General features: G+C 34.2%; 1 protein-coding gene across 2 annotated transcripts in view; it reads right to left on the reverse strand.

Moving 5' to 3' along the window:
* Positions 1-4,162: 4,162 nt before the first annotated feature.
* The window catches only part of METTL15 (methyltransferase 15, mitochondrial 12S rRNA N4-cytidine), a 94,216-nt gene continuing 72,765 nt past the window's right edge, over positions 4,163-25,613 (reverse strand). For both annotated transcript variants that reach the window (XM_084286956.1, XM_084286957.1), the window contains exons 4-6: positions 15,532-15,723; positions 12,975-13,153; positions 4,163-4,845 (exon numbers count right to left, since the gene is read on the reverse strand). In XM_084286956.1, coding sequence (XP_084143082.1) covers positions 4,400-4,845; positions 12,975-13,153; positions 15,532-15,723 — 817 coding nt within the window. In that variant the 3' untranslated portion in view covers positions 4,163-4,399. The remainder of the gene's footprint in view (positions 4,846-12,974; positions 13,154-15,531; positions 15,724-25,613) is intronic.

The following is a 25,613-nucleotide window of genomic DNA, read 5'->3' on the forward strand; positions in this document are numbered from 1 at the left end:
CCACTGGTGCTTATCCTACATCAGGTAAAATAATATATATATATACATATATATATATATGCGTATATATATATATGAAATTTTATTTAAAAAATGATGTTAATTTATTCAACCTCACCATAAAGTGGATTTTTTTAAGGCGTTGACCTTTGCAGCTTATTTATTACAGTTTGATTAAACACATTTGTTTCTTCTATCTTTCATGGGTTCTGTGTGAAGGTGAAGGGCAGAACTTGTTCTACATTCATTTAAATTATTTGTCACGTTCACTAGAGCATGGCAGTTTTAATTAATCCACAAAATCCTGCATAATTCTACTACATGTCAGGTGTAAAAAGGCCTCCACATTTGGTTGTAATTCTGAAAGACTTATAAATATAAAAGCATATTATTCCAAGCTAGCCACTGACATAAAAAACTGCTATATGAAATAAAAATAAATAAATGCATGGATATATAAAGACAGAATCCCCCAGTCCACCCAACAGCATTCATGATCCTGGTGCAAAAGGCCCTAATTTTACTAAAAAGCTTTCCCTGGAGAGATTTTGGCTGCACAAGAAAAGCAGATATGAACTCTTTATTACTTTTGCTAGAGATAAAGACGTTAGGTAGAATGGACAGCAACAAATTGGCTTGAGTTCATTACTTTGCTGTTTATTCAAGGTCTTCTAATTTTTCACAAGTACTTATGTACTCTACACAATGATAGCTAATATCTAAGTTATTTTTAAACGTAAATTAATCAAATAAAACCACCAACAAGCTGTATCTCAGACGGCTTGCTGCAACCATCCTACCCCTGCATGTCTCCTTTCCTCAGGGCATACGTCCTCATGTTTCCACCCTCATGGCACTGTTATACTCTTTAGAGCATAAACTCTGTAATTAATACCATGTCTTCTCCAATATAAAGAGCAATATCATAGCAATTATTGTATGAATCATTAATAATAGTAGAAATGCTACTCTAGAAAGCAGAATGCAAAGCCTTATACAACACTTGCTACTAAAGGATAGCCATTTGATAATAGTGGGTATATTGAAATAACTATTTTCTCCATTCACGCTACATTAAGACCCTTCTCCTTCAAAAATCTGTCAAATACCACAAAATGTATACAAAAACTGACATTTCCAACACACATCTTTCCCAGTCAATTGCCAATCTCAGTAGATGCAACTATAAAAGACTACTGAGAAATTACTCAACTACAGTAGATGTAAAAAGAAAATTAATTCCTTACATTACTTGAAGACAGTATGATTAGCCCTTCATATTCTTAAACAACGAAACTTAAAATAATTCTTAGGAAACAATACTGAAATAATAATTGTCAGAGGGCCCTCATACAGCTACACAGGTTTTAAATGCAGCTAATTTCTTAAACTTGATGCTTTTAAAAAGTACTTTTTATAGTATTTGTACTATAAAAACCTCACAGCATAACTGTGTCTGGTTTTCAAGACATTATTCTACATAAATCTCTTCTTTTGGTACGTACTTTAGACTGCATGTCAACTTTGTACATTCTCTTGAGTAACCCATTAAATCAGATTTTTAAAATAACTTTAATATAAAGTACATTTAGAATGCAAAGGAATAGTCTCATAGTTGGTTTTTGATCTTTTATTTTTTTCCCACACACTTCTGAGTCCTAATAAGAAAAGAGATATTCTAGCAATAAGCTCCGCACATACACATTGCTTGGCAACACCACCATCTTTCCACAACTACTGCTTCATATTCTCTACAAATATTGAACATATTGGTCACTTCTGATATTCCCATCACGTACAATATTATGGTATTGCCACATTTTCTGTAAACATAGGCTACAGTATTTTGTTTGATTGGTTTCAGATATATGATCTTGCATTTGATTGATTTAAAATTAATATTGCTCAGGTTTACTGGCAATTCTCAGAAATTATATATAATTTGTATCTTGATGGCATGATTTATTTTTCATTAAGACTGTAATTTTCTACCAGATACCATCTCCTTCATACAAAAAATGTTTTTGGTTATGGTAAAAAAAAAAAAAAAAAAAAAAAAAAGTTTAGTTCTCCTAACATGTGCAACATACCACATTAGGAAAGTTCAACGTACGTTGGAAAAAAAATGAAGGCCTAATACCCTTCACGTAACAGAACTTCACCTACTAAACAGAAATGAAATACCTAAAGATACAAGAATACTTTGTCTAAAAATAAACAGAAGTTTTCTTTTTCTGTGAAAAAAAAAAAAAAAAATCTGTTTTCTGTGAAGCAGAAATTAAATTCAAGGACTCTCCATATCTCAAGGCTGAAAGTGAGAAGACCCTGAGAAGAATGAAACAGATCCTGCACAGAGAAGAGCTCACTGATTGATGCACTTCCTTGGCTGTGCAACTCCAACCTAAAAGGATTTGCAACCTTCATCATCAAAGGTAAGGTCAGGTCTCCTACTCTTGAATCAGAAAATGAAGAAGTGCATTTACAACAACTGGTATACAGTAGTTTATCATAAGAATCTGTGTCTTTGAAATTAGATGTGGGAAGCGTGTTTTTTTAATATAGTTTTAAGCATAAGGAATTGTAATATCTTCACATAGTTTCTGCAGATATTTACTTCTACAACTGGATGTTCTTGTCCTCACACGTGTTCCTTAACAGCACATAGCCCTGCATTATAACTCTTTTAAGCATATGGTAGAAGCACGATTTTTCCAACCTCCTATTGGAGTACATTTCAATATGGAATCTTAACTAAAAATAACTGTTGATATTTATATTTAATGCGTGAATGAAAAAATATCTATTTAAGGCAAGGGTTGTTGTCTCTACGGTGTCAGTAAATAATATTATTTGAAGTGGAATGCTGTATTTAATATTTAATAACACATATAATGAAAGCGGAGAGAATATTGAAATTTTGGAAGTGCCTATCATTCAACTGGTATTTCAGATTAGTGATCTATGTTATCATGATTTAGCTTTACCAATGAATTAAATAACAGTCAGGTATCAATATACTGTATATTATAGATGGTGAATTTAAATTTCAATTGTTTGTGTCAATATAATCCCAAACACTCCAGTGAAATAATCAACACGAAGAGGATGATGCTTGATGAAAATCAAGTCTGGAATGATCCAATCAGTGTTGTTTCAAAAGCTAGTGAAGTAATCATTTAGCTCAAAGTCATAAGTTATGTTTTCTAATTCTATCAGCCAAGCTTCTGGTTCACCACAAACGAAGTCCTGCTACAGATCCGATTATCCAAATAAGGACTTTTTTTGTTTCCTTAAGAGGTAAGTCAGAGGTCAAAGAATACTTATGGCATTATCTGATCATCATTAACATATAAAAATAGCAAAACAATGGTCTTTTAAGACCTAAAGCTAAATTCAATTCATATTAACTTATATAACAAATATATTACAAAACTAAATTACAAATTTTACTGGCTAGGATGGCATACAAATAGGAAATTGGTGTTAGTAGGCCACTTATTTTATAGGTAACTAAGTAGCACCTCTTAGTGAAATTTCATCAGGAAAGGAGAATACCACAGAAGTCTCACAGTATCCTGTTTGTTGGGTTCATAGTAATTCCATCAACACACAGAAGTTCTACTGCATGGATGCACAGAAGCACAGGTTGCAGGAAGAAATCCAAATTATCTAGTACAAATCTTCACGGTGCTTACTCACTGCTTATAATGTCTAAATGCAATACAGTGACCTTTTACGTAGCTTTTTTTCCCAAGAACAATTCATTATTTAAAATCCATAAACACTAAATTACCAGGCTATCACTCAGATGTAAATATTTACTTATTAACAAAGGTAAGAGCTCATTCATAAATTCCTGGATTAGACATTACATAATGGTATCAGTTTATTGAAGACATAGCTCCTAGCTACAAACATTCATGCAACAAATCAACAGACACAGAAATTTAAATATCATGAATTCTTAGGCTAGTTTAAAAACTTACTCTAGACTAAACCAGTAATCTGACTTAGTTTTGTGAAACCAACACCCATAAAAACACGTCTTTCTTGTCTTTCTCAATCAACAATCAGAATTTAGTCTGTTATGTCAGAGTTCTGAATTTAATCTAAAGGGAATGTTTTAACTACATCAAAACCATAGTTAAAAAAAAAAAAAAACTTTAGTTTTTACGCTCCTTTAAAAAATATGTCTTTTTGTTATAATTAGTGACACCCACTCATCTAACTTATTTTACCATTTGATATTACATCGCAATTAAAATGAAGCACAATGATAAGAAAAATGTTTTCTAACAGCCTTTTCCATTTTATTTTTTATTTTGATATTATCTGTCCAGGTAGCCTTCTGGAAAATGAAATTTTAGGAAATTATACAATTATATAATGATAAATTGTTTTAGAGTTTAATAGCAGCTCTTAGCTTGGCTGACCTCCCTCTTGGGTTTGTTTGATTATCTTTGGCCTGAGGGGTGAGAACTTTTTTCTGTATAAAAGTCCATTTTGAGTTGGGTTTTCCATGGGGAAATTCTTGTGAGTCATCTTCTTTGGAGGAATTTTTCAGAGCTTGTCTTATCTTCTGCCGTGAGCCAAGATTGTACTTTTCCGTCATGTCTATTCCATGAAGAAAACGTTTGATGATACGATCTTCTAGAGAATGAAATGAGAGGGCTACTAGGCGACCTCCAGGTTTTAGAAACTTCTCAGCTGTCTTCAGCCCTATAAAGAGCTCATGAAGCTCATCATTTACAAATATTCGCAGGCCTTGGAAAGTTTTGGTGGCAACATGTGTAGGTCTCTGAAGCAAGTCTTTTCGTGCATACAATGCTGATGCTGGAAAAGCACCTGTAATACATTTGAAAAGGTATATGTTAGCATTTCGTTATTTCTACACTGCTAATCTGACATTAATCCACTCGTGCATGATGAATTGAAAGGAAAGCATACTTACAAAAGAACCCTGAGTAGTGAGCTTCCTTCTTTAAAAGATATATTTCCTGCTTTGAATCACTTTTAAAACCCTATTAAACTGAGCTGGCTTGCATTTGAGTGTTGTTTTTTCCTATAGGAACTGCTTCCTGAAATGCTTCACAAAGTTAAAACGCAAAATGATAGCTGAAACCAAAGCAGGGAAAAATGAAGATGGGCTAGATAAATCCTATACCTTACAGCTCAGTATAATCAATGCCAATTAATTGTTTGAGGTGATTTGTTTTATGCTTTTAAGGCAAGAAAAAAAAAAGGTGGACACAAAATTTTAACTTTTGCCTTCTACATTATTATGCACTTGCAAAAATAAAATGTATGTTTTACATTCAGTTACGTACAAAATACAATGTTTATCTAGTGGCAATTATCTTTCAATTAATTACTGAAAGCTTAAAAGAGATGTCTTAGTTTGGAGATAATAATTCTTGACCATTATACCTGTGTTCCTTCAAATGATCACAAAAGAACCTTGAGAAAAATAGAAAATGCAACCAATATTGTTGATTTCTCACATGTTTATATAGCACAATGTGTCAAGGTATGAGTTTTTTGAAGAAAAATCACCACCTTAAATAATTTTGACTGGTGGCACAAAATTCCCTCCTCCTCTTTCCCCAAAGTCCCTCCAAGTTATGCAAGTCTCTTTAGAGAAAGAAATTTTCATGGAAACTTCAACATAGCATTATTTTATGTATTTTGTGCTTGAATCTTCATTATCGGAGTACAGAGAAAAGAACTAGAGATTTGATGGATCAAAGGGACTAAAGTGCAAAAGCCTTACAAGATCTGTGAAACCCGAGTAAACTTGTAATCTATTACGTAAGTGAATGCAGACATTTTATAGTGGCACATAAATGGAAACAATTATTTTTCGAAAAAAGAGAACCCATTAGAGATAAGGCAATTCAACTGGCATGTGTGTATTAAAATGCCTTAATACCATGCCAGTGCTAAACTACAACATAATAAGGCAATGGGTTTGAAAGGAATGCAGTTCAAACTCAAGTTAATATTCAAGTCAATATTCTGCATAGCGAAGTAAAAGAAAGGAGCATGATACCTCTGAAATAAGTTGATTAAATTCACATTTTAAAAAGTGATTGAAAAAAAAAATAATAGAAATACCAAAGTTCTTCTATATTTTTGCCAATATACTGGGACAAAATATTGTATTGGTGGAATTCTTCAGAATTTTAAAGGTGAGATTCTACTTATGTCAGAAAATACATGTTCAACATCACAAACACAAGTGATCATCACTGTTAAGCAAAGGGAGAAGCCACTAATGATATATAAAATTGAATAATTATCAACTAAGTTATTATCATGTATGCGATGCATCCAAGGTGCATTTCTGCATACTCTATTTTCCCAGCCACATTCCTTCTCCTCTGACTCTAATGACAAAAATGCCTGAATTAATTGAAAAACCTCACCATAGCTGTTTCCTTCTTACTGCTGTCTGAATCCTTCAAGACAGAAGTGGCAGCAGGATGCACTTCTCCCAATGCACATTACTGCACAGGGATGTGTGGCTTAAACTGTGCTTTACAATTAAAATAGATTTCATCTCTGGGCACTTAGCTCCTTTATCAGGTCTGGACTCTAGGAAAAGTTACGTTAGCTACCTACTGTCATTTCTGTCTTTGAGACCACCATGTTTTGTAACTTATATAAATCATAAAGGGATACTTACTGATGCCCTAAGAAACCAGCTTGTGCTACCTAGCACAATATCCATTTCCATATTTTTCGTATATCTAAAAACAGGCTCTGATTTGAAAATGAAACGCTTCAAACCACCACTGACTGCTATTTATATGTGAAGAAAATCGTCTCTTTATGCATAACATAATGGCATGCTGAGCAAAATAAACAATTTTCTTTATACACTTAACCAACACCTACAAATACAAGTAATTTGCTCAGAACAGCAGTGTTTAAAATTAGTATGTAAAGTATCAAAAGAATACCACAGGACATGCGTATTTCCATAGCATTCACTAAGTGACTAAATCTACATAGCTTCATATTCTCCTTAAGCCCTGTCTTAGGTTTCATTTAGAATCGAATTTTTCTTCAGGAGAACTTCAAGTGGACACATCAGATACTTGGGTATTGGTTGGATTCAACTACAAAAGCCAATGATTCTTGACTAAAAATGACAGTTTGTGAAAACAATACCACACGAGTCTCTTCCAAGCATACGTTTTCAAATAATGAAAACATACCTCTCCCTCCTTCCCCCTTCCAAAACCAAGCCTATTGCCACCATGTTCACTCTACTGAAAATACCTGTAACTGGAATGGAAAAGCAATGTTTCCATACAAAATATTTCCTACTAAAAAGCTAGTGAATTAGAAAGCAGTATGGTTGTTGATTTGTTTTTTTCTCCCTCCACTTCAACTGGTATCGTTCTACCAGCTTTATGCAGAACCTCCATTCTCTTGCCACCTGCTGAAAAATTTAAAGTTGTGATGTCAAGAACATCAGTTTTACACTTTCAATTTTGGACTGTTACTATCGGGAGCTGGCGTTCACCTCTCAAAGCAGATCCACAGAGTTTTTAACTTATTAAAAATTCATATTTTTGCAGCCTAAGCATTTAAGCAGCCTAAGTACTTTCTAAAAAATAACGCTGTTTTTCTGTGGATAAATTATTTCTGATATTCTAAGAGTATTCCAGCTTCCAAAAGTATCACAGATACAAATAAAGCCAACCCACAAGAGTACAGCGTGAAATCTGGGTACAAAACTGACTGTGCTTATTTATTGATTGGAAGCCTAGAATGAGAATTGTTATTTAAATTTCCACGGCCAATCTCACTGGAACTTTAGTAAAATACTGAGTTTTATGTTGTATGTCATCAGAATATCTTTTACTAATCTGAATAGAGTTGATATAGATATCTGTTCTATTTCCAAAATGGTTTTGTAAAACCTAAATGCTAATACTGGTCTGATTTTTAGCAGTTCTGATCACACTGATATTTTGCAATTGAAATACTGAGTAAATAAACTAAATAAATTAGATACTCAGGCTACCAGCATGACTAGGACAGTGGCAAGTCTTAAGAAAGTTCTTTCAGGTGTCTTGCCGTGGATGTTTAGCGTAAAGTCTTTCTCCAATACTCTTCTATGGCAATTAACCGTGCTTTGAAATATCTGTAAAGTAAACTGGAAAAGTGAGTCCTTGTAGCACACATTTATGAGAAACTCTGAAGAAAATTAAATAAAAACCATACTATATTCTGCAAGTATAATAAAACTTTACACGCCTCAGGTGAACGTGAGAAAACAGCACAGGACATATATAATGGTGCCGAATACTGGTAAAGGATACCTTACCACTGGTAAAGGATACACCAGGAAACTGGTATAGAAATTCAGACACTGCAGTTTTATGCAACCAAAAAGACTAACTAAAACCAAAATGTCTTCAAGTTCAATGGCCTACTGGTCTGTCTTTAGAGACTGCTATTAAGTACTAAATGTAATTTGTGATGGGGATTTCTGTTATACGGGCCTTCATCTTTTTAAAGTCAGTAGATATAACCTATGTGATAGGGGTGAAAAATATTTCTACCCCACTCTTAGCCCTCTGGTATAGTTAAATAGAAACCTACTTGTGCTTACTGATGAGGCACAAAATCCAGCCCCCTCCAATTGTTGCAACAGTAAAAGAAAATCCTTCCTGGTAACAGGCTGTGCAATGTACAAAAACATATATATATAAATCTTTATGGGAAGCTTATAAAATGAATTTCATTCATAAAAACACCATGCTTCCGGCTAGATGACTGGTTTGAAATCCCAGAGAGAGAAATTATCATTTTTAGTTTTGGGATGCCCTTATGCTACTTACACTTTTAAAAATCTAATAGATTCACAAGTTAAAATGTATTGAAATTCTTAAGCTTGTGAATGAAATTAGCAACGTGCTGTGCCTGTCAATATGAACTATTAAAGTCTCCAGAGTGTACAAGAGTGGGAGAGTTTAAAAATTAATTCAGATCGTGCACCTGTTTGCAGGAATCCGTCTGTTGAATTAGCATTGCATTTAATAAGTTTCTGTGACGCAACTAATGTCCTTTTGTCTAGGCTCCCTCAGTACAGTATTAATTCACACCCATCTGAATTTCAGGCAATATTACAAATTCCAAACTGATAATTAAAGTATATCAGTGTGGAACAATCTGAACAAGACTGACTTTACCCATTAAAGTTTTTTAAACTTTTCACGATTCTTTAGTATCTCACCATCAATTCCTTTCAAGTCCAAATGACTACATAATCTCAAAACGACCTGTTAACAGATAACATATTTCAATGCCATTGAGAAAAATTAAACTGTGAAAACAAATGAATAGATGACAAGGTATATTACCCACTAGAAGGAAAAACTGAGAAGCAGTACAGAAAAAAACAAAATTACAGTCTAAAGAATTTCACTATGTCTAACCAGTTTTCCTGCACATCCAGTTAATACTACCATTTCACAACAGAACTCAATGAGCTTCAGCAATAGCCATCAGGAAGTACTTCTTAATTGAATTCTACACATCTATTCACAGATCTTCAGTAGAGAAACACTGATCTTTAGTATTTACACAGTGTTCATCATTACAGATATCTGTGTGAAAATTGTAAACAGTGAGTAGAGTTTGACTGAGCTACAGGAAGAGACAATATTCGCATCAGTGAATTTAAAAAAAAAAAAAAAAATCTCCTTTCCCCCTGTGTAAATTGCAGGATCCACAGCTTACTCAGAGATCTCCTTATTTAAATGCCTCAAAAGCATTTTGGAAAACATTTAGAAAAAAATAAGCCAAACTTTTTTTTTTTTTTAATTTTATTTTGTAGGACTTTATTCAATGGCACGGTAAATTGAGATGACTTTCAGGCTTTATGCCAAGAGTTAGAAGGAATTATTTCATTGAATTGGAACAAAAGACTTTTGTTTAACTAAGAAATCACTTGGATACCTGAGTTAGCCCTAAGGTGTTGTAGGCAATCTTGACATACTAATCTATTTATAATTTTTTCAAGCTGTACCTTAAAACTTTAACTTTCTCCAATGCGAACTTTAGAAGTGTCTGAATGATCTCTAACTGTTGTAGAGCCTTTTGTTTTGCTTAGTTTTGTCATTTTTATCTCCCAATCAATTAACAGCAGCAATACACCTTCTAACTCCCTTTATTGTTTGTTTCCTGGATAGCATTTCCCTTTTCCATTCCAGGCTAGTCCAAATCTAACTTGGATTCATTGGGATTCTGGTTATCAGCTGGAACTTACCACAGAAGTTTGGAGTTCTGGAAAATCTTAAGCCATATTAAACCATAAGATTTTAGAGAAATATGGATAATATGTGAATTTTCAGATACTCACATCAGCAAAGAAAAAGATACAGATACCCAGCCTCATTGGCTAGATTGTTTACATGTTTTCTAGCTATCTAGCCACAGGCAAAAGAAATGATCCTGTTCTGGAGAAAAAAATTAGGTTCTTATAGAGTCTGTAAAGTCTAAAATGCAAGATTTTATTTTTCTAATGAATATATATACATGTATACATATATTTTTAAGGACTTGACATTTAAGTAATAAGTCATGGAGTTTACTCTGCTTAAATCCTGAATTAGTCAGGGCTTTTTTGTTCTGTCCTACCAAGAGAATTCTGTAGCTGTGATCTCTGGCCCTGTAGCTATGACTTACCTCAATAACTTCATGGATATAAATTTGTAGTAGAAAATATACTGATGATAAATTGAACAAAATTTGTTATATTTACCAGAAATTTTCTTAACATATTATCTGTTCAAGAACTAGCAAGGATCCACCCTTGAGCTCGTTTACAGAGAAATCAGATTAAAACTGTAAGAAGTTCTACCCAAACGGGGATAAGTATAATAGTCCTAAAATTGTTTTAACTACTTACATACTTCAAAAAAGCACACAAAATACATATTTACTGTCTAAGCAGATATATGTTGGATTCATTTTCTTTGGCATGTGTCTTATCTGATGCATTCCTGATTCACATATCAAGCTGCTCTTCAAATACATCAGAGTTTAAAGTGAGAACAAAAATCCCCTGTTGTTTTCACAGAAAGTGACCGTTAGGTGATGACTCACATGCAGCCCATTAAACGTGAAGGGATCTTTGATCAATCTCTTTTTTACACTAATAATTTTATTTTTCTTGAATCCAAGCTAGTTGGCAGAATTATTTTTGAGGTTACCATACTGCTTGTTTACAGCGTAGAACACATTACAACTTTAGCATGGCAACATGGCTGCTTTAATCTCAATAATGATATATTTTTAATCAATAGTTGTTTCAAAGAGCAGGAGATACATCTGACAAAACTAAATTATTACTTCATAAAGTTTATGATAATGATCATTTTAGAAATGCAAATTCTCAGGTTTTATTAAAGACTCATATATTCTTTAATATTATTTATTCCCCACATTCATTACCCCTACTACACATTTACAACAGGGGCTTACAATAGCAAGCAGTGTCTTCAGGTCCTGTAATTGTATCAGCTAGACTTTGGGCCTGGTTTAAAGTGGACATTTTGCTCAAGTATCCTGGTTTATACAACTCAAAGCCTTTTAATTTCTTTGTGATCCTAAAGCCATTAAAAGTAAGTCCCTATTAAACTTCTTACGCTCTTAAGGTAGGCAATTATCTATCACTAATTATCACAATTATTAATCACTGTTCTACTAGTTATCAATAATTATATTTTTTAAATTAAAGTTACAGTTTAAGTAGAATTTAATAGAATAGTTTCATTGGAAGCACCCTACAAAGATCATCTAGTCCAACTGCTTGACCAGTTCAGTGCTAATCAAAAGTTAAGGCATATTGTTAAGGGCATTATCCAAATTCCTCTTGAATGCCAACAGGCACAGCATATTAACCACTTGACTAGGAAGCCTTTTCCAGTGTTTGACCACCCTCACGGTGAAGACATTTTTCCTAATGTTCAGTTTGAAGCTCCCCTGGAGCAGCTTTGTGTTGTTCTTGTGCTTCCTGTCATCGATCACCAGGGAGAAGAGATCGGCACCTCCCTCTCCATTTCCTCTCCTCAGGAAGAATACACAGTTTTATGAAAACAATATAGTTTTAAAGGCTTTTATGCAGATAGAACTTGTAACACTAATCTTTACTAAATGTTAAATTCGGATAGCCATTTTAAAGGTCTATAGTTAAAGGAGTCAACAATATAGGGCATTTTGTGACGAGACCCAGTCATTTTCATTTCTTGGTTAAAAATAAATAAATAAATAGATAAATAAATAAATAGATTAAAAACAGCCTTATATGTTATATTGTTAAGGCACAGTGAAAGTATCTTATTTTTTTGCTGGAAAATTTTCACTCGAGAACACAAATGTGAAGGTTCTCAATGTGAGCACAGCTCCTGTCTAACTAGATTTTGTTCAAGTTGTTTACAGTGAAGAGCAAGTAAGATGAAGTGTTTCAATAGGCGCTTCAGGCTGATCTAGTTGGCATTCACAAGGTGAAGCAAGCTACGTATTGCTTTACTTTTTGCTTCCTCATTTTTTAAGCAGAGAGATTGAATCTAATTTCATTCATAACTGGAAACTGCCATAGTACTTCCCCTCAAAATATTAAAATGTAGAAATTTAAAACAAAGAGATGCATATGACGTATCTATTTGAATGCTTATCAATAGCTGGGACAAAGAATTCCCTAGGCTGCTGTCATTCTGTGTTTCAACTTTGTTGACAAAATGATAAATCACTTCATGTAAAATCTATTATTAAGCTAATCGGTGAAATACAGTATAAGAAGTGGGATCTTACGAGGGGAAAAAAGGAGAGCTGACATCAGAGCAGAATAGGCAGGATTAGATCCTGCATGATTTCAAGTACAAATAGATCCCTCTGGGACTTTGGGGATTAATATTTTTTCTCTCTCAGCCACTGTGAAGAATTAATGAGGGTACCTGCAACAATGCTTGCAAGCTGCTGAGTTCTGGTGATGGGATATATGCTGCGTGCCTGAACGATGGCTGAAGCGATTTTCTTGGCGTGCCTCTCCTCCCCGTATGTTCTCAGGATGGACGCAAGTGCCTGTTGATCTAAAGCATTCACAACATCAGCAGCAGTGGGCATGTCAGGGTACCTACGCACAAGAAGAGCCAATTAGTTCACTGACGTCAGTTTTCATTGACAAGAGGTGAAGCTTCATAGCATTGAGACATAAAGTCAAACACACACACTGCATACAAGTGCCTTTGAGGTTTTCAAGTAAGAGACAGCAACCCTATGAAAACAGATCTCGTTTGTACCTTTGAAATCCTATTTCTAGCAACTTTAAATAGTTTGTTCCTTAACATCAATTAAAACAGCTGAAACTTTTAAGTACAATCATAAACTATGCCTAATGAGTTGACAGGAATAAATACATGTCAGTATCACATTAAAATGGAAATGCTGCGTGACTGTTCCTATTTAGACATCTTTAGAATATAAACTTGCCCCTTATGGGTTTATTTAGTCACCTTGCATTACATGTCGTTTTTTATTTGGAACTGATTTCAAAGATATTTTCTTTCACATCTCCTGCTATGAAAACAACTGCTTATGAAAATAGTTTAACTTTACTTTTCACTAAAAGGTGTAAGAACTTATACCCAAACGTTGTTTTGAGAGAATTCAAATGAGATAATATTGCAAATGAAAGGAACTGTTAGAATTGAAATGGTATAAGTCGTACATATTAATTTATTTTTAAATTGTGTCATTATGCTATTGAAACAGTTCACAGAAGTGTTTCAGATCTGTGTTGTCACAGATCACAGAAGTGTTTACTAATGTGGAGAAAACATATAACCTACTTAATAAATTCTCTTCTAAAAAGGCACTAACGTGCAGAATATTTTTCAGGCATTCATTACTCTCCTGCAGTATCTTATAAAAGGTAACAAAACTTAGAAATCAGAGGCAAGGAGTACCATAGCAACAACTGTAGTGGAAGGCTTTTGTTATGCCACAGGTAGCCTTTGTTCTTATATACAGTTATACATATGTATCCTCATGATGCAAATACAAGCCGCGAGTTCAGACTTTGGAGATCAGAGGGCTCAATCCCAGTACGATCACGTGAGTTTTTTATACAAAACTGGAAAAAGGCAGCATCATGAAATTTGCTGTGTTAAGACTGAAATTTTAATGTGTTAAGACAATTGCTTAGAAACAGAGGCTTCCACAGTCTTCACATAGGCTCTATGTGAACAACAGAAGTCCAAATGACATTTCTTAAGACTACAGGTTCATCAAAACACAAGGCAAAGAAATGTTCATTCTCTTAGTAATGCATTATACAATTACTGCCATCATCTATAAAACACAGATCTTTGTCTTTTCACATGAAAACCAAAATTCTATATTAGGCATATATTAGGCTGTTAAAAGATGAAAACTGCTGCATAAGTAGAAAATAACATTATGCCATTGAATTTCGTGCTTTTCAATGAACTCAACACCAATTCTGATCATTTAAATAGAGATTGTTTATTTAGCAATTGATAACTTGACAATTAAGTAAGCCTCATGTGCCTCATACACAATGTGAAAGGAAACTTCCAAGACTACTAAGGCAAGCTTGCAATACTTAACGGATTTTAATTGGCAGGTGTCATGAATGGTATTTCTGGTTGCTTTTTTGTTTTGTTTTGATTTTTTTTAAAGTTACTTTATATTTCTTTTACAGAGAAGTAACTGGGTCAGATGGCCATTGCAGAAAGGAGGGAAGTTGCTTCTTCCCTGACAGAGCAACCAAACACAGTCAAGCAGACATTCCACAAACAGAAAGTGCAGCAAAAAAGGAAAGTGATTGCTGTAAAGAATTGTCAGCCTGCAGATTACATAGTCAGAAAAACTGCAGAAATAGAAGGAAGACAACAGGCCTCAACTTAAAAAGTCATGGAAGGTTTCATAGGAACCATGCAGACCATACAGGTCTTGGGGCAACCCAGCCAGACATTGAAGAGAGAAAAACTATATTTAACAATCTGCCTTTTTCACTCACTTCCCAATTACAGGAAAAAGAAATTCTAATTAATATTCTTTTTTTTTTTTTTTAAAGCCTCCAATCTTCCTTGTGAAATTCAATATGGAAAGAGAACTAGGAAATATACCTCAAGGCTCTAGGTAACTCGGTGTCCTGTCAACATATTTGGCAGCTTTTTTTGCTCTCCACAATGTTATCAGAAATCTATGTCTTACAGTAAAAACTGTCCCTGTAACTGTATACCATACACACCAAAAATGTAAAATTTTAGTGATAGAGTTAAGAAAACATTTTTGGTTTAATTAATTTAATCATCACTGTAACATTCGTCTTATCTAAAGAAGAAAAAGAACATAACCAGGATTTTAAGTTTAAGGCTGAAAAAAAAAACCTTTGTGGCATAAGATATATAGTATATTTGTGCAAAATTAGACATGGTTTTATAATGGCCATTCTCTAGCTTAAAAGGAAATGACATGCACACGTACCTGTCACCATCCATCCTCATGTCCAGAGGTCCATCCTTCTGCAGGGAAAAACCTCTTTCAGGTGTATCAAATTGCATAGAAGAACAGCCAGCATCCAAGAGAACTCCATCTAGAGTCCCTGGCTCAACTCCAGATGAGATTAACAAAGCCTCTGACTGGCTAAACTGTCCTAGAAGAGCTCGAATCTGTTTCCTGTAAGAAAATCACAAATAAAAAGCCTCAATTTTAACAGTGCAATGCTCTCCTCTTGTACAGCAGGAATTAGATAGTAATGCTCACTTGTCTCTTAAGGGGACTATTCCCAAAGTAATAGTTTAGGTACATTTCACATGCCAGCATGCAGAACCATCCAACCCACTTATCAGTAGCTACTTAAGTTTGTCTTCCTTCCTGCTTAATCTCAAAGTACTCTAAATGCTCACAAGAAAATCATAGACCTGATTTCAGTTTCATTTCTCAACATGGGGGAAATCAAAGTGACATCTTCAACATTTGATGGGAATGCTCTGACCACCAGGGAATCTCCTGCTCTGGGCATGACCCTTAGTTAAGTGCAGAAAAGAAGGTACATTTCTTGGACCTACATGAAACACTGACAAGACTGAATATGACTGCCCAGCCTTGTGGTTAATGCTTATTTGCTAGGAAAAAATCCTTGGTTCTTGATGTGGGACAAACACTTGTTTTTAGGGAACATGTTGATTCAAAAATAGTTGGGCAAAATTAGGTGCACTGGATCATAAGCAGATAAAACATTTCAGCATAGGCACCTGAACACTGGTTAGAGCAGAGCTTTATATATGTTTTTGTGCTTTGCATTCTTCTTTCTTAACCTTTAAGGTGTTTCTTGCTTAATATTTCTGTACTGGAGAAAGTCAAAAGAAAAAATATCTCTGAGGTGCCCGTCTCTTTCTTGCAAATGTGTCTAAGCATGTGCTTTTGATTCTGGTCTATTACAAGGTGACCTACAATTAAACCACTGCTCTACTCATACACTGTCAAAAAAAAACAATTTCACAAAGATTTCAGAATGTTAACCAGTATGCTGCTGCACTTTTAATCAGTACCAGGAAAAAAAAAAAAAAAAAAGGCGAAAAAAACAAACCAACCAACTCACTGACCGAATATATTTCTGCCCCTAAAAAGAAGCCACTGACTCCACATCAGAGTTTTGGTAATAGTTTGAGGACCTATTGTTCCTCAGCCCCATGGACTAGTGTTGCAATTATTATAAGGCCAGCTAAGTTAACTCATATCATTGTCAGAGTTCCATGGGTGGCAGAACGGATGGAGAGCTCAATTCTTTGCTACAAAAGAACAGCTGCCTGCATCTCTTTTGGGATGTCAACGTTACTGTTATTTTGGAAAACAAACAAACAAACAAAAACAACCAACACACTTTTTCAAAAAATCAGCTTCAGTCTAATCCTTCTTTCAGGTCAGTTTAAGATCAACACAACTGGCGTTATGACAACCTAGTTGACTCCAGAGACTACCGTTTTAAGAGAGTGCATGAACAGAGAATCAGAAGCACTTCTGCACACATCCAATTGGAATAAGTAAGAATATGCTATGAAGGAAAAAAGAGAAAACATTTAACTCAAATGAAGAAGCTATGAGCACACAACCATATGGAAGAACATTTAGGTATATAGTGGTATCCTCATTAGAGTAGAAGGAATTAACATAGAACATCAGCTGGGAAATACCTTGAATGAATGAATTTCATGAGGGATATCATGATCACACATGCAAACGTCTGAATTGACTACTGCCCAGTACATAATTAAATTCAACTATTCAGCTGAACTGACAGTTCCTAAAAAGCACTACTATCTACTTAAAATAGTTTAATTTTGGCTAAATAGTTACAGCTTTGAGACTACATTTCCCTTCAATAAAATACAAGGAATTTTCTTGAAAATCTGCACTTTGTCCAACATGGCAGTGTTTCTAACTTTATAACTTGAATGAAGGAATGAACTTCACAATTCTGTATGTGAGAGATGAAAATGAATGAGATCTGGAAAAAAATATAAATTGCCATTGTCTAGTTCCTCTGACAGTAGTCCATATTGGCAGCTATGAAACAGTGCTGTATTGTGCTACTAAACATTCTGAAAAATTATTTTGAACTATATTCATATAGAAATGCTAGAAATTTGATTATATTTCTTTAAAGAAATCATGCATATGTGGACTGCCAATCCTTTGTAATTAGGAAAAGGTAATTAAACTGGCATATTTGATTTAAGTTGAAATTTACAATTTGGGAGATAGATACTTCATCTGGAAAATGTTTTAGTGTTCACAAAGAAAGACAGGAAAAAAAAAAAGATTGACATTTTGATGTCAGCCTTCAGCTGCATGAAAATATACCCTCCTGTTTGTTATACACTTCATTTTGTATCAACAGTGGATAGAGGTCTCTTGGTTAATTTAAATCTTTACTAAAAGCAGATGCCTTTCATGAGATTATAATGACTATATTAAAACAACAGGTCAGTTCTCTGAATTCCTTTTACCTTGCGAATCCAAAGAAACAACTTTAAACACCTTGGGTATCTCAAAACATTTAATTACTCAAACCAAGTACACAGGTATGAGCAATCATTTATTACCTTATGAAAACAAATACAGATACCAACTCTTTTTATCCATAGGATGGTAACAATGATGATAGTAATGATAAGGACTAATCTATTAGATGATGAAAATGACATTTATTTAAAGAACAGTATTCCATCAAGCAATGAGAAGCATTTATTTGAACATAATAAAGTTCTTCCCTTGTCTACCATGCCTCTGTTCAAATCATAATTGTTATGCACAATTTTTTCCAAAAATGTTTGAATTTGTCAACTCCTTCTACCTTCACATTTTTGTTTACATAGCCTGTAAGTTTTATTTCCAAAATAGCCTCAAATAAATATTCAAACAAATAAAACTGCATACCCTACTCTAAGAAGTGTTTCCTACAGTCATGGACCTTTGGCTCTCCCAAGGAATATGGAAATTCTTTACACTTTTTTTTTCTTCTTTTTTCTCCAGTGGTCCGATGTTTAGCATGTGCATTAGTGGATTTATGTTCCATGACCACACTTACCTAGAGTGCAAATCTGTCCATTATCCCCTTTGTCTTAATATACTGCAAAAACAATGCTTACTGGAAATAGCAGGAAAGGTAAAGTAAGGAACATCCCTAAGTATCAGATGAAACAGCAAAGTTCATGCTTAAGAAGCCGGAGAAAAGTATGCATATCCAAACATTACAGACCAAGACTGAATCACACAATCATCTAGGTTGGAAGAGACCTCCAAGATCACCGAGTCCAACCTCTAACCTAACACTAATAAGTCCTCCACTGAACTATATCACTAAGCTCTACATCTAAATGCCTTTTAAAGACCTCTGGGGATGGTGACTCCACCACTGCCCTGGGCAGCCTATTCACCTAACAACCCTTTCAGCAAAGAAGTTCTTCCTAATACCCAACCTAACCTCCCCTGGTGCAACTTTAGCCCATTCCCCCTTGTCCTGTCACCAGGCATGTGAATGGAGTGGGGGAGATTGCAGGTAGTCTTGGGGATACTAAAAAAAACTGTCAAGACAACAAAGATAACAAAGAGAACATTTTAAGCATTGTAGGTGATCTTAGAAGGTTATAGTCTGACTAAAACCAATTGTCTCTTGCTTAAGAGAAAAATATTTAAACTTGGTACTTGAACACCACTTTACATATTCCAAGTGTTTTAGAAACATAAAACCACTATGAAGAGCTTGTTACCCCAATGTACGAATGGAGAAATAAGATGTAAAAGGTTTAACACTGAGTGACTTGAATATATTTAGAAAGCAAAGACAATTAGATTGTGGTTTGAGGATGTAAAAAGCAGACAATACTCATCATTTTTTTAATTTTTTTTAAGCATAATTGTAAATTTTGGTAAATTTTCAACTGTTGCCATCAAGCAGTCTTCTCAAAATATTCAGCATGCTCATTCTCCAAGAATGTAAAGGAACACTGGGGACACGTGGACAACCTAAGTCAATTTAAAAAAAAAAAAAAAAAGTTATTTCATCTGCTACGTAAGTTCTTAGGGGCCCTAATGGATTTTGTTGCATAACAACCTCAAGAGCTTTCAGGTTTCTTGTACTGTGTGCAATAGTTTAAAAATAAGACACAACCTCAGGTTCAAGACCCTTTGTTCAGATCATAACACAGTATTTTATTATTATTTATACTATGACACATAGCATTGTAATTTTGACAGACGGTACTGGATTCACAGTTCTCATTTTTATGAAAGAACCAAATCAGAAAGAGAGAAGAGTTCATAGACTAATGTATTCCAGGCTCTTTTGCTTTCAGTTAATCTCTGGAATTTTACAATTCTTCATAAAAATATTTCTTATTTCACTCAACTGAGAGGGATATACACAGAAGAAAAAGTAAAGCATGAATATAACTTTTACAAAATAAACAGAGAAAATCTTTTCTCATATCTAGTTTCTCTGAGTTGTCACAGAGGTTGCTGTGACATCAATCACAAGTAATTTCACAGAAAACCGTGATTACGCTTTCATGGTGCTTCAGCAGTTTTTTATGTGCCTATAACAATACTTGCTCTTGATCTTTCACCATTGCTACCCTTACAAATTCTACGTATGAATACACACAATGTCAGGAAGTGATGAACCCTTGCCAGCAGCAAAAGCTACCGTCTACTCAACCAGAGTAAATGGTTTCTTTGAGAGAACTGAAAATAAATAAATAAATAAATAGACTTTTCAGCTAACTCTTGTCAATGCACATCAGTTGAGAAGACCAGTCTGGTACTTTAATTTACTAATTCCACTGAGACTGTCAGCAGGGGTACCAATTAGCACCAGCTGTCATGAGGACATTGGTACAGACCTGGTTTGATAGCACTGACTCACTTCACCTAGGTCACTCAGCAGCTGTCAGACAACTTTGAGTGACTTCTCCTCACTGCTGCTCTGAACCAGACACAGAAGCAAAAGATGAAGCACAACATTTGTAAATACCTGGAACTTTCACCATCCCACCTAGGAATTGTTATGAGTGTTACTCTGCTTCAGTGCAACCCCCCTCTCTGTATATGTATCTCTATATTCTCTAAAAAAACTTTATATGTGTATTACCTTTAGCAAATGGAAGTTGTTCATGTTTGCAAACAAAAAAAAATAGTAATAAAAAAATTACATATAGCAACTTATAAAGGAACCTTGTCGTTACATTTCCAGCTTTATTGTATATCTATTTGAGAACTAACAGTTCAGTCTAGGTTGGGTTTTGTATTACAAAATTACAAAACCAAATCACCACCACTGATCTAACAAAGACCTGAAGATGGGAAGAAGCATGTGCAAAAAACAACTTGCATAGAACCAAGGAAGTTCATATTTTCAAATTTCAGGGAGATAATCACAATTTTGTTGTGCATGTGGTAATCACAGAAATGTTACCTATAAGTTTTCAACACTTGGTGAACATTCATGTACCATTTGCTCTGACTTAAGATTTGGGAAAACAATAAAAGATATGCGTACATTATAGAAGTTAAATGCTTCTTTCCATATACATTGAAGACATCACACAGACAAAAGCAAACAAAAACCCCTTTTATGTTAACCTGCAGAACACTCAATATCTCACACTGTCAAAACTAGTATACCAAAGATGATTACACTTGCTTTTCTGTTTCTTCATGTCAGTTGCCCTTCTTCCACCTCTCATACAGCCTCCTATTCAATCCATTATGAAACTAGTTATTTGCTGCTTTAAATGCTCTCCTATAGCTTCCAACAAATCTTCTCTCCTTCATACCCAACCAACAGATTCCATAAAATGATGTTATCATGGCTACTCACGTCTCATTTAATCCAGACACCAAAAATTGTGTCTAATGTCCTCTCAGACATACCCATAAGAAATTTCAGGATGCCTGAAAACAGATTGCTCATTATTTTAAGCTTCATTTTTGCTTCTATCTAAAGTAAATAGTAATAAAAGTAATAGTATCCACTATTGTGTCCAGCAACACATTTTTAGTCAAAAATACTGCCCACTATTGAAGGAATTATAAATGCTGCTTTAATTAAAGGAAAACATAAACGTATTTAAACAAAAACATATCAAAAATGATTTCCATACAATACGTGAGAAATCTTACCATAGTAGACTTTCTTTCTTTTTTTTTTTTTTTTTTTTTTTAATGAAAGATGATTATATTTAAGCCAGTCAAAATAAAATATGAAAAAGTAAGTTACTAATGAACTATGTTAATCTCTGGCTAAATTAAAGATTAAGGAAGTAATTTCTTTCAGGGCAAATGGAAAACTAATAGAATAGGACTGGTGATTATTGAAGCAATTTTCAAAACTATATGCCTCGCCAAAATTTGAGAAAAATATTTTTATGTTTCTTAAGTAACACAAAGTTTTGCTGAGTAATAGGAGAAAATTATACTATTTTATGCAATTTGCAGCTAGCCAGAGGTAAAATCTTTGTTATAAGATATGTAATTTTTTGTTATGCACGCCACCTTTATTACATAATATAAGTAAAATATGCAATATGCTGTCATCTTTCAGATGTGCCAAGGAAACCAAACCATTAGAACAATTTGCCTTTCATTCATGGGACCTGACAGTTCAAAGAATAAACTATCAGCCATCAGAAGAATCATAAATCTTTCTCTAACTTTACATTGCACTACCTGTGGATTTTATTTTGAGATATATTTCAGGTTACCATTCACATCAATCAAACAGGCTATTTTACAAGGTTCACTGGACATAATGTAAAACCAGTTGAATACTGCTATCATCATCTCAGATCTACCAAACACTCATTGTGACCTTCAGCTTTATTAACATACACTTTAAAACTAACCAGCTTCCTTTACACTTCTGGTGCATTTTGTACTAGTCTTCATTCCCTCTCCTGTTTACCTCACATAATCTCCATGGAACACAGTGCAGCACAAATAAAGAGACAGAACATGGACTTGAAGTTAGAAACCACTGGCTGGGCAAAACAGTGAATCAGGTGGCCAAAACACCAGATGAACTTTCAAAAATGCTCAACCACCATGGTTCTACTTCCATTCCAGCACAAGTGGACAGTATAAAGCATAATTCTGAAATAAGAAAAGACTTACCATAATAATTTTAATAGCCAACAAAACCACACCAGCCCATCAGATCCAATAGGTATTTATTACATAAAACAGTCAAGCTGACTCTTATTTCAGATCTCCTGATAACTATAATTACTTTAATAATTACTGCAAGAAGATTTGATGGTCTTGCAGCATTTCTACTAGCAGTTTACACGATCACTTTTAAAGGGTGAATATTCATCTCGTTACTCAGTTCTATTTCTACGAGCATTTTTCACTTAAACAACAACAAAAAAAAAAAAGGTAGTAAAGTAACATTTGAATTAATAAATCTTATACATTGTTTCCCCATTCACTAGAACCTTAGAAAGATATTTTTATAAAACTCTCCTGGCCAGCCCCACAAACCCACACAAAAATTCATGCTTTCATTACAGACACAATACTGCTTAATTGAACCAAAACGAATTTTGCTACTGGCCTTAGAATGAAGAAAAGTTACATTTAATTCAGTTGCCAAAATCCTGCAGAACATGAAAAGAATTTCTGCGTATATTCCAGAATATCCTGTATTCTGGATAGGGTGATAGGTACAAATCGACCTTAGAAACATTAGAGCTGTGTAGAAACATTTTTTAGCTCATTAATATAAGAATATTTAAAACTGTAGCAAGAATAACTGTAGATACTTTTTTTTTTTTTCCAAAATGCATGGAATGAGCAGATCGTATCAACCAGCATTCCCAGTGCTAATGCCCTATTTCAGTGAAATCTGAACCTATATTCAAGGTTTGAGACTAGGGACACGGGACAGAAACAATTTTATCATTCAGTGAGGTTTACTGATCAGTTACTTACTGATCAGTTGGGATCAACTAAGGATAATGACCAAAATACCATATATTAAATGTTATGGTTTTATACAACAAGAACTTCTCTATGTTAAACAAGTTCTTCAGAAGTGTACTTTCCTTACTAGCTGCTTTGCCTCCATGCAATATTTTGGTTTGTGCTGTCTAAATATACCTTACTTTTCAGTAACTAACTGTTCTCTGCGTAAAACGGATATTAATGAACAAGGCATTTTTACACAGAATATGAGATCAAGTTATTTTTTCTAGCAAAGAAAATTAAATCATTAGTGTTCAGTGCTTTCTCTTAATAACATGCTCATAATTTCAGAAATACATAGTAAACTGTTCATAAACAAAAGATTATAGAGAAAGTGCAGAACAATTGTGTAGTAAGTTTATAAGATTAAACTATGTCTATCCAGCTTCCAAGAGTATTCGTTGAACAAAAGGTTTTATTTTTTGACTTTTATTTGCATATAAAACATGAACTTTAAGTTAACAGGATGTACAGTGATGATTTAAAAAGCAACATGCAATTAACTGTCAAAAAGGCTACTCCTACCTACACCCATGCATTCAATTGTTTTAAAACAACTCCTATTGCAATTCGATTTACATTTTGTGAGACTGTTATAAAAACAGAGACATACAGCATGTAAAAAGTATCTTTATCGTCCCTGCAGAACCAAATCATAAATGTTATCGTTAAATTTTCTTTAGCTAACAAAGCAAATTTACACATTTTTTTTTCCACATCATAAATTCTGGCATTCATGGAGAGAGCTTGCTCAAGATTGTGCATAATTGTTGCTTTGACAGACCTGCTGCTACTGATACTTGGAATATATTTGCATAGCCTTTGCCTTGTTAACAAAATATGAGTCTAGACCTTGAGACTCCATAGTAATACTATGACATAATAAATGGAAAAACAATATAAGCCACAGAAGCTTTTTTTTTTTCTTAATTGTTCAGCAGCTGACAGTATTGGAGTGACCTGATAAAACCTTACAGAATTTTTTTCTTTTGACAAACTATTTCTTTGTTTAAACCCTAGAACACTAACGGTGAATACATCTGGCATCAAGAATTTATTACAAATGAAGCAAGTAACTTTTTCTTCCCACCTGTCAGTCTTATCTAAGCTATCTCATATAAAAAGCATGTCTGCATTCCTAATTGACTCCCTCCTTAAGAATTAAACTGTTTGCACATCATCCAAGCACTTGGACAGTGAGTGTCACATCTCCTCACTATATATGCCTAATCATGGGAAGGAGAAGTATGAGGAGCATAACCCAAGAAGAATGCAAATAAGTACAGAAGTGAAGCAGGGGCATCATTCAACTGGGAATCACAGAAGTCACAAAGCCTTGCTCTTTCATATTTTTGCATGTACCAGGTCTTAACCTTTTTGAGACAGGGGAACTACAATTGTGCTTAAGAATAAAAATACAATCATATGATTAAAATGCTGCCTTAAAATACAGCTTGGCAGCAGTTCATTTTCCCAGAACCTCAACCTTTTCCCCCAGTTTAAGAATTTCAATTGCAGAATGCGATCATAAAAATATAACTGGTTTGTTTAGGAACTTAAGATCTTATTGCTCTGACGATAACACTTGGCTAGCATCCGTGTAGAATCTTAACAACAATTCTGTGTTAAATTCTAATTCTGTTATGTCATGTAGGAAATATCTTGTAAAAGATCTGGCAAATTCAACTAGTGCATTTCGCTAGTGACAATCTTGTCTGGCAATTGCTGTTCCATGTATTGACATTTTCCCTTCACAGAAGATGCTGTATTCAAATGGACTTCCCTCTTACACGATGAAGAATCAGAAATTCTGTAAATTATCTTTTAACTGAATATAGGAAATAAGAATACCTCAAGTCTTTGGTGAAATTTCACAGTTTCAACCACTTTGTATGTACAGGAACTACATGCACAGTCTAGTTACTCACAGCTTCAGATGACTACACAAAGTCCAAAGTTGTGAGTATTTGGAGAAATACGAGAATATTCAAACTGAATGATATTTAGTCCTGAAAGTACACATGCAATTTTAAATTACCGCT

This window comes from Netta rufina (genome assembly GCF_964035555.1).
Source record: "Netta rufina genome assembly, chromosome: 5".
Classification (NCBI taxonomy): Eukaryota; Metazoa; Chordata; class Aves; order Anseriformes; family Anatidae; genus Netta; species Netta rufina.